At 40.9% G+C, this 9,809-nt stretch overlaps 1 protein-coding gene across 1 annotated transcript; it reads left to right on the top strand.

The window, feature by feature from the left end:
* Nucleotides 1-1,339: 1,339 nt before the first annotated feature.
* p2ry2.1 (purinergic receptor P2Y2, tandem duplicate 1) lies at nucleotides 1,340-8,218 on the top strand. Its single transcript, XM_084716636.1, has 5 exons — nucleotides 1,340-1,468; nucleotides 4,803-5,147; nucleotides 5,437-5,605; nucleotides 7,436-7,781; nucleotides 7,865-8,218. The coding sequence occupies exons 2-5, from the start codon at nucleotides 4,820-4,822 to the stop codon at nucleotides 8,057-8,059; spliced, it is 1,038 nt and encodes a 345-aa protein (XP_084572762.1). The 5' UTR covers nucleotides 1,340-1,468; nucleotides 4,803-4,819; the 3' UTR covers nucleotides 8,060-8,218.
* Nucleotides 8,219-9,809: the final 1,591 nt, after the last annotated feature.

Here is a 9,809-nt window from a genome sequence, read left to right as displayed (position 1 = left end):
TGTATTTTCATGCGGTTTACTCTGTAGTAGCCGAGGCTGTCACCTTTTGATGCACTGTTATGCATTTTTCCCTGACCCACTGTAACGATCAGATAGATAGATAGATAGATAGATAGATAGATAGATAGATAGATAGATAGATAGATAGATAGATAGATAGATAGATAGATAGATAGATAGATAGATAGATAGATGGTGGCTCTAGGTATAAGGCTTTATGTTGGGTTCTGGGTAGAACTCTCTGAAAAGGTTGCAAGTTCACTTCACTATGGGGACAAGCCAAAGGACACTTTATGGTTCTAGTTTGCTCCTTTATTTCTAAGAGTGAGCGAGACAGAGGGACAGATTGTGTGAGACTGTGTGGAGTCCGAACCTCTCAAGGTGGACACAAACAGTTGTTATTTCTGATGGGAAGAAATGCAGTCAATGTTATTTTTTTTTGCCCAGAAATACTTCAACTCACATTCTGCTTCCACTGACGCCAAACTACAGCAGACTGTTTTAGAGTTGGCAAGTTTCAGCCTAACGATGTCTTACAAAAGAGACAAACTAGTTGATATGTGTCCCTGTGAGCATTTACTTTGGTGATAGAAGAAAAGACAAAAAAATAGCTGGAGGGACAAGTATTATACTTTATGCCTCGTACGTGCCATGGCCAAGGTTAAGGTTAAGGGCCGTGTAATCATTAATACAGAGTTTCTGGAGCAGGTAAGACATTAAATACCCTTTCTCACCTTTCCTCTCAGTATAACGCTCAAACTAACACACACACAGACACAGAGAAGCTTTCAGAGAAACACCCACACACCTAACTTTCTGCCTGTGGCACAGAAGAAAATGGCTGACAGTCATTGTTGGATCATATTGTATTTGTTAGGATCCTGACAAGATGCTTTTGTTTTATGAGTCCTCGTATGATTTGGCTTAGGAGTATCTGTATTTCTTTGGCCACAGTAAGGTAAGAAGTTTTACAGCGAAAACACATACTTAAACTAAAAGTGCAAAGAGGAGCATAGCTTCAATTCACACTTTTCATGTTTGCCTGGAAGTCACACAAAATTGTGTTCTTTGTCAGTATATATTAGTTTAAATAGCATTTTAGAATTAACTCTGCTTTTTTATATGTTAACATTTAAAGATAATGTCTTTCTAAGACGACCAAACTGAAAAAAATATGTATATTTAAACAGCTTAAGATGTAAAAGAAAGTCTTGTCCTGGTCACTGTCCATCTGTTTGACTAACAGATAGGCCAACAGCCTCAGGCCCAACTGCTGACGCACTGCATGCAGGCTACAGCTTGTGCACACACCTCCACAGGTTTTTCATCCACTCTACTATCTTAGGTACGCATTCAGCCGTGAACAACACTCTCAGATACACGCTGTATCCGCTCGTAAGAATGAGGATACATTACAGAGGATGATTAATGCAGGACAGCCTGTGAAAGTCGACAGTATCCATACAGTGTGAGTAATTTCATACGTTTTTGGGGGTTTAGTCTAAGGGGAAAGGGGCTTTACTATATGTGGATATATTTGGACCACACAATTTTACGAGAAAAAGCACTGGCTGCTTTATTGCTGAATAGCAAGTTGTGCTCAGTTTGGTATGGCATGTGCACAGCAGGTCAGAAGGATTTGGGGGACTACAAAAGGGGCTGCTCTGTCTCAGGTCTGTTATCTGTTAAATTTAACTGGCAGCTGTTTTGGAGAGAAAAGAGAAGAGAGCAAAGGGTACAGAAGGAAGTGGCGATGTTTTTGATAAAGAGAAAATAATGAAAGAGAAAGATCAAAAGGAAGATCACTTGTCAGTCAACTGAGGAACAAGTAAGTCTGGCTGTGTTGTCTTATTTGCATGTTAGTTTTTAAGATGCCACATGGCGTCAGAGGTGTTTACACGACCGGTTTGAACTTGAGACAGATATGGACTGGAGTTAAGTGAGGCAGCAATGCATGCCTTCAAGTGCGTGAAGCAGAAATAAAGGTTTGAACAGGATCTCAAAACAAAGTCTGGTTTGAGTTAAAAAGTTATTCCTCCGTCTCTCCCTCTCGCAGCCATGAGGTTTTGGAAAACTTTGACATGCAAAGTGCCAGACTGAGTGCTGTTTTGCTCCATGAGAACACAGCTGCTCTAAAAGTTTTTGTTTGTTGCCACACAAGTGCGTGTGAATCTGTGTTTGAATCTTCTGCAGGTCAGATTCGCTAAAATATTTAGAGCTGTTTTCTTGTGGGGGAGGAGAGAGGAGCGCCAAAGTGTCTGTGTAATCTGGTGTTAAGACGTAATGATGTCTCATTATGCAAACCTGTTGAGCCAGGCGATGGTGGAACAGTACATCTTGTCATACACACATGTAGTACTGTACTACCATGATGTGAAATACAGGGAGCCTCAGGGGGTCGGAGCCCTTTTGATTGACACTGAAAAGTAACACCTGAAAGCCTCAACAGCAAAAATCTTTTAGGGCTCTGTGGTGGAACTCACAACAAGGACTGTGGATTATCTTGAGTAACTCAATCAGAGACACTGGTTTTCTTTTTTTTTTTCTTTTTTTGGTGCTTTGATCACCACAAGCCATTTTGTCCCATAATACCAGAGAGAGGACAGACATCTCTCTGCAACTCACACCAAAAAAAAAATCTAAGTGGATAAACAGCACTACAGGCCAGGGTAAAAACTGCACTGCACTCCCCTTAAAAGTGTACTATGTGCAGTATGCATTATAGGAATTACAAAACATTTATCCACAAATATACAAAAAATATATTGTTATGGTGTTTCTTTGCTTATATTGTCATCAAATACCTGCTTCAGTGGTGTAAATATAGACAGCGCAGGCAGTTCAGACTACACTGGGGCCCATAATGTTGGAGGGATGGGGGCATAGAGACAATGGGTGGGTGGCAGGCCGGGGTCCACATTGCCGCACGTCAGTTGCTTCTACAATCGTCTTTCGTTGTCACACTTAAACATCACTTGATTGGCAACTTCAGATCGTCACTATGGACTAGGCATCACTATTCATCTTTCTGGAAGCCCAACTAAGGGTAGATCTTGGCCTGCAGGTCGAAACACACCAGAGTACGAGGGACCGTATTCATACAGTTAAATTTACACGCAGCACAAATAACATTTTGACTTGAACAATGCATATACATGCAGGTTGAAACACACCGGAGAATGAGGGACAGCAGTGATTCCGGCGTGTAGCTCAGTTACCCCAGAGAGATAGGCACCTCAATCACAACTGCCTTCAATCAGTATCTGCCTTACAGACTCACACAGACAACACCACTGCACACACAAAACCACTCCCAATCAGTGCTAATAGAATGTAGGTCAGATAGTATGAAGGTGCTGATACAGGTTTATCCTGTTACAAATACACCTGTGTTAAAAGAAGAACTCCTGCTAAATTCCATTTGTAAGATACATGTTACTGAAACCATCTCCATCATGGTTTTCTTTTTTTTTTTGGTAAAATAGCCAGTGGCAATCTGTGATAAAACTGCATGCTTATTCTACATAAAATAAAAGCTATAACTTAACTATTATAAAACTCTTCGATTAAATTAATAATTTCTGATTTTCTTTGATATCTTTGTCACATAATGATGCTGTATTTATTCAATCATGTGATGAGATGATACAATGCATTAGCTGATTTAGGTGCAAAATCTGTTAAGACTGACAAGCTGAGCAAAACTCATTCGACAGTAAAATCCACCATATTGTTGACAATATTACACTGAATGTTGTTTGTGTGTGTGCTTGATAATTGTTAACTAGCATGCACCAGGGCCCATGGTAACTACTTTACGCCACTGACTTGTTTTTTTCTTGTAAGGCCTCCTTCCAACAGTGGCACTAAGAAAATCGGCCATAATCCAAATGTTGTGTAGTTTCAAAACTGAACTTTACCCTGTGCAACCTGAAAAGCAGTGGATTTTTCTTTCTCCTTTGGCATCATGGTTACACTCGGTTAAAAACCAGGAAAATATGTCAAAGAGAAAGCAGAGTTGATCATTTGCTAACTTTGGATTCACTTCTAAGAATCTGAATCAGAGTAACAACGAAAACATAGCTGTGACAACCGGAGCTGACATTGGCGAGTCTGCAGCTACTAGCACTTGATTGCTTTGGCCTGCATCCATGAAATCTTGTATATTGCATAGCCTTGAGCTAAACCTTGAGCAGTGTGTGGATTGCCGCTGGGTATATCACACACTGAGCGCTACACTATATTTTAGCCATGAAACCCACATCTTTCTATATTTGCGCAGTTACTCACACACTTATTCCACCAGAGAAAGGATTTATGGGTAGCATATGATAATCAGCTGTGATTTAAAATGGGTGCCACCATTCAAGTATCCTCTTCTCCTCTCTTTAATTCTCACAATTCTTATCTCATTTACTCAACCAGCCACTCAGAAAGAAAAGGGCATTTAAAGGAAATTAAAATGATTCACTCTCTGTGAAATTCACAATGACTTTAAAATTGGATGACTCACACTATAAACTGGATTGTGTAAATTTGATTGTGAAATGTGCTGTTCAATTATGCCTGAGGATGGCGTGACTGACTGGACTGTGCTGCCGAGGCACGCCAAAGCAAATGACTCGGGGCGTCGTAAAATGTATTCTAGGCCGATGTTCCTTTCTTGTGGTCAAACCCGTTTCCTGTTTCTTCACACTCTCTGTTTGTGTGTTGAACTTCTTCATAGTCAGATACATAAAACATTCATAGATTAAAATGCAGCATAATCACAATCTGTCCCTCCATTCTTATCTTTTCCTCAGGTGTTCTCCCCGCCAAGATGGACACCAACAACACCAACTCATTCAACGAGAGTGACTTCTACTGTGAATTTCAAGAGGATTTCAAATATATTCTCCTCCCTGTCAGCTACGCCGTGGTCTTTGTGGTCGGCCTGGCGCTGAACGCCACGGCGCTGTATGTGATTGTGTTCCGCACTAAACGCTGGAAGCCCTCCACCGTCTACATGTTCAACCTGACGATGTGTGACACCCTCTACATCCTCACGCTGCCCTTCCTCATCTATTACTACGCAGATGAGAATGACTGGCCCTTCAGTGAACCTTTCTGCAAGCTCATACGCTTTCTGTTTTATGCCAACTTATACGGTACAGTTCTGGCATAATACACACCAATATCATGATATATGATACGGTATAGTTCACCACAAGAATGTAATATGTAATATAAGATATCCAATATGATATAAAGTCTAAAAAATACAATAATAGTATGGTATGATCATATATGATCTAATGCAAGAGGATATTATGATGCAATATGATGCAATGTTATATGGGGCATTATTATAGTGCTCTGATATGGCTTAAATAATAGGATTTAAATAAGACTCAATAATTTGAGAATAAACATATTAAATATGCATCACTGTGGCAGGTTCCATTCTGTTCCTGTGCTGTATCAGTCTGCATCGCTTCGTCGGCATCTGTTATCCAGTCCGCTCCCTCTACTGGGTCAGTGCTCGTCGGGCCAGGCTGGTGTCTGTGGCGGTGTGGGCCTGTGTTTTATTCTGCCAGGCACCTGTGCTCTACTTCTCAAGAACCAGGTGATTTACATTTTTCTTTCTTTCTTTCCTGTCTTTTTTCTCCCTCCCTTCATTCCTCCCAATATCCCTCTTCATTGTATTTTATCTGTGTTTAACTGTGGGCTATTGATTTTTGTGGCTCACCAATTTTGCCGAGCGCCTTATCTCAGGGTGCCTTAATTGGATACACTTAAATGAACAACCAACCTGCTACCTAACAAAATTGCATTTTATTTCCTCGCTTTCATCACTCCTATCTCTTTGTGGTTCAGTGCCAAACAAGCCAGCAGTAACATTTAACTCTTACCCTCACCCTGAAAAAAACAATGGAAATATTTTTCTTTGCATTTTTATGTCTTTTGTGCCAAAGAACAATCACTTTTTTTTTTTTTTCATTTGAACAGAATCCATAGCTTTTTTTTAAATATAAGCCTCTACCAAACAGTTGAGATGTTGCTTTATGGTAAAAGTATCAAAATAAATTTATGATGAACATTTATCTTAGCATCACTGTCTTTATCACTAAATGACAGTTCAACCTTTTGGTAAAGCATGGTTTTAGAGAGTAAAAACATCCTACTGATGAAATTATTTCAGTCCAGAGAAAATGGAATATCATTACATATATGATTTTAAAAACAATAAATGACCAGATCATTTATTTATTTATTTTTATTTTCATGTCAATTTTAGCTCATACCATAAAATGACAATTGAATCGCTTGGTAGATTATGGTTTTAAACAGTAAAAAGTTCTACTTATGAAATTACTTTCCCTTATATATAATAGAATAACATTAAATTCCATTCTATCATTAATTTCATTAAAATAATAATAATTTTGGGCAGCATTGTGGTGCAGTGGTCGGAAGGTTCTGAGCTCAAATCCCCCAGCTGGCTGGGGAGTTTGCATGTTCCCCTCCTGTCCGCGTGGGTTCTCTCCAGGTTCCTCCCACAGTCCAAAGACATGCAGCATAATAGGTTAACTGATAACTCTAAATAGGTGTGAATGTGCATGTGAGTGGTTGTTTGTCTTTGTGTGTCAGCCTTGCAATGAATTAGCGACTTGTCCAGGGTGTACCCCACCTCTCGCCCAATGTCAGCTGGGATAGGCTCCCGCATCCCACGACCCTTCAAGGATAAGCGGTTACGGACAATGAATGAATGAATAATAATAACATTAAATTCAGGCAGCACGGTGGCGCAGTGTTTAGCACTGTCGCCTCACAGCAAGAGGGCTCTGAGTTTTAATCCCCCAGCTGGCTGGGGGGCAGGGGAGTCTGTGGCAGGGGCAGAACCTTTCTGTGCATTTCCATGTTTTCATGTCTGCGTGGGTTTTCTCCGGGCACCCCGGCTTCCTCCCACAGTCCAAAGACACGCAGCATAATAAGTTAATTGGTAACTCTAAATGAATGTGAATGTGAGCGTGAGTGGTTGTTTGTCTCCATGTGACAGCCTTGAGATGAACTGCCGACTTGTCCAAGATGTACCCCGCCTCTTGCCCAGTGTCATCTGGGATAGCCTCCAGCCCCCCGCAACCCATCAGGATAAGCGATTACGGACAACGGATGGATGGATGGACATTAAATTTATCATATTAACAACAATGATCTTTTTTTTTAAGCATTGATCATATATTAAATAGAATTTCAACCTATTTAATATACAGTGTATGGTTCCAAATCACTATTTAGACTGTAGTGCTCATTTTTGGACACGCAAGTACTCCACTAAGTTCAGCAAATTTGTCAACAAGCTCTAGAGATTCAAAATGTACTCTAACAAGCAGTTAAGCAGAACTTTAAAGACGTTAAAGCCTAAACAATGGTAATCTGTTATCGTTGATGCCAGGGACGTGGACACAGAGCGGATCTGCTACGACACCACCAGCCCAGAGCTTTTCGATGACTTCTTGGTGTACAGCTCAGTCGTGTCAGTTCTCATGTTCGCTGCGCCCTTCATGGTGGTGATGGTGTGCTATGGCCTCATGGTGCGGAAGCTTCTAGAGCCTGGCTGGGGGTCTGAAGGGGGATCAGAGGGAGAGAGAGGGGGCCTAGCGGCGCACCGGTCCAAGCAGAAGTCAGTGAAGATGATCATCATCGTGCTGGCAGCGTTCATGCTCTGCTTCCTTCCATTCCACCTCACCAGGAGTCTTTACTACTCCTTTAGATACCTGAGGCAGGTTAATCCAGCACAGGTGAGGAGAACACTTTCTTTAAAATTATGAATGTGTCATAATGACTTTAAGGCCACAGTGTATGACATTTTTATGCTCAACAGGTCAGCTGCAGCTTGCTGGAGGCCTCCAGTGTGGCCTACAAGGTGACTCGACCTTTAGCCAGCGCCAACAGCTGCGTGGACCCCATCCTTTATTTCCTGGCTGGGCAGGATGTCCGTTGTAACCTGACCAAGAAGACCAAGTCATCTACATCAAAAGCAAAAAGTGTGAGCCAGTGTTTGACGACACAACTCTGATCCAATACCTCAAGCCACACTGGTAAAATGCAAAGGCTTGTGGGGACAAGTCCTTACGTCCTTAGTAATGTCCTCCTCCAGTAGATGTGACGCTGTAGACCTGCTTCAGCAATCTTTAATGCCTCCCACATGGACTTCTGAGGGTTGGAATCTACCTATGAAGAAATTAAAACCAGGGAGACACTTTAAAACGTTTAAATTCCTTCTTGACTGTGGAACACACTGCATTTGGATTTCCATCATGAACCAGCAGAAGTGTGTGTAAAAATTCTGATGAGTGACGGCTATAAATAAACATCTATATCATGTAGTATATGGCCGAACCAAGGCATCAAAAGACCTTTAAATCTGTGGTTCTGAGGTAATCAAAATTAGATTTGCACAAATCACCATTTATACAAAAGTCTGCATACAAAACAATTTTAAAAATACATGTCTTTGTCCTCAATTACAAATGTTAAGTTACTTAGTAGGCCACAATTCTGACCTCTCAAGCTCTGTGATAATAAATCATTATTGTTCTTCATGTGAGGATGAGTGTGTATAAGCTACTGGGTTGGGTTGTTAAAAGACAAAAAAGTTGTACTACAAAAGAGACATTTAACAAATGTAAATATTCTGAGGTGGAAACAATTTAATTGATGTTTATTTTGTACAGTAAAGCTTTGGAATGAATCACTTATTGTTTTGGTGTGTGTGCAGGCTGAGGGGATTCAGATTTCCTTAGATATAAGTTGGGGGGCTCCTATAGAAAAAAAAGTTGAGAACTACTCTCTTAACAAACCCCTAACTATGTAGTACTGACTTGTGGAGCAAGACTGTTAAACTATTGATCATAAGTTCTGTGTTCATGATTTTCTGGGCAGACCAAAACATGGCTTGGTGATGTGCTGGAGCCATGGTCCCCCAACGCTATATAAGCCCCGTGAACCGACAGACGAACAACACCACCTCACCCTCACTAATGGTCACTTATAAACGTACCTTCAGTGACTCTCTCAGTCTAAATCAGCTCAGCAGTTCACCTCAACTCATCTGACACAGAAGGAAAAAAAATACCAGCGTCCTCTGGCTCTGGTGGCTCAAACACGTCTGGACACGTCCTCCAAAGCTACTAGAAGGAGCATCAATGTTTAAGGTTGTTTTCAGGTCATAGTAGTGTTTGACACTGAGGTCTTTTTTTTAAATACTTAGCAATTTTGCACCCAGCAAATTTGGCTGGGTGCTTAATGACATGTTTCTGTGGTGTGACAAACTCAGAAAGCACATTTTTGTTGCTTTACAGTATCTTAAAAGTAAGGTTTCTAACACCCCTTAAAATCAAGACAGTCTCTCAATCTCCCATGATGCTTTGGCGACCCCTAGAGGGGGTAGGAACCTCTTTTGTCATTGCCACAGTGCAATGTACAGAGAGAACTAAACTACATGGTGTTCCACTCCTACATACCACTGATGTTTGTGTCTGTAAGTACAAGTGGGATTCCCTCAGCTCTCTTTTCTCAAAACCACATATCAGACAAAGAGGACACGCATGTTCCGGTTTCTGACTTTTAAGGCTTATGTGTGTGTATGCGTGTGTGTGTGTGTGTGTGTGTGTGTAGATGTGCATGTGTGTGTCTAACTTTGTGACACAAAATGTGAAGGAACTTAAAATTGTAATAAACATCTATAAATTTTGAGAAACTGGTTGTGGTGATACAGTTTTATCCCTGATGTTGTTCTTTCATGTAGTAAAAGTGTAAAAAGTGTT

This window comes from Lutjanus erythropterus, chromosome 4 (genome assembly GCF_056507025.1).
Source record: "Lutjanus erythropterus isolate fLutEry1 chromosome 4, fLutEry1.hap2, whole genome shotgun sequence".
Classification (NCBI taxonomy): domain Eukaryota; kingdom Metazoa; phylum Chordata; class Actinopteri; order Lutjaniformes; family Lutjanidae; genus Lutjanus; species Lutjanus erythropterus.
Note: the sequence above shows the minus strand (reverse complement) of the source record. Positions and strands in the feature narration are given on the sequence as shown.

Coding starts and splice junctions, on each gene's coding strand:
- p2ry2.1 (XM_084716636.1), top strand. CDS start 4,820: ATGGACACCAACAACACCAACTCATTCAACGAGAGTGACTTCTACTGT. Junction 5,606..7,435: donor CTCTACTTCTCAAGAACCAG/GTGATTTACATT, acceptor CGTTGATGCCAG/GGACGTGGACACAGAGCGGA. Junction 7,782..7,864: donor GGCAGGTTAATCCAGCACAG/GTGAGGAGAACA, acceptor TATGCTCAACAG/GTCAGCTGCAGCTTGCTGGA.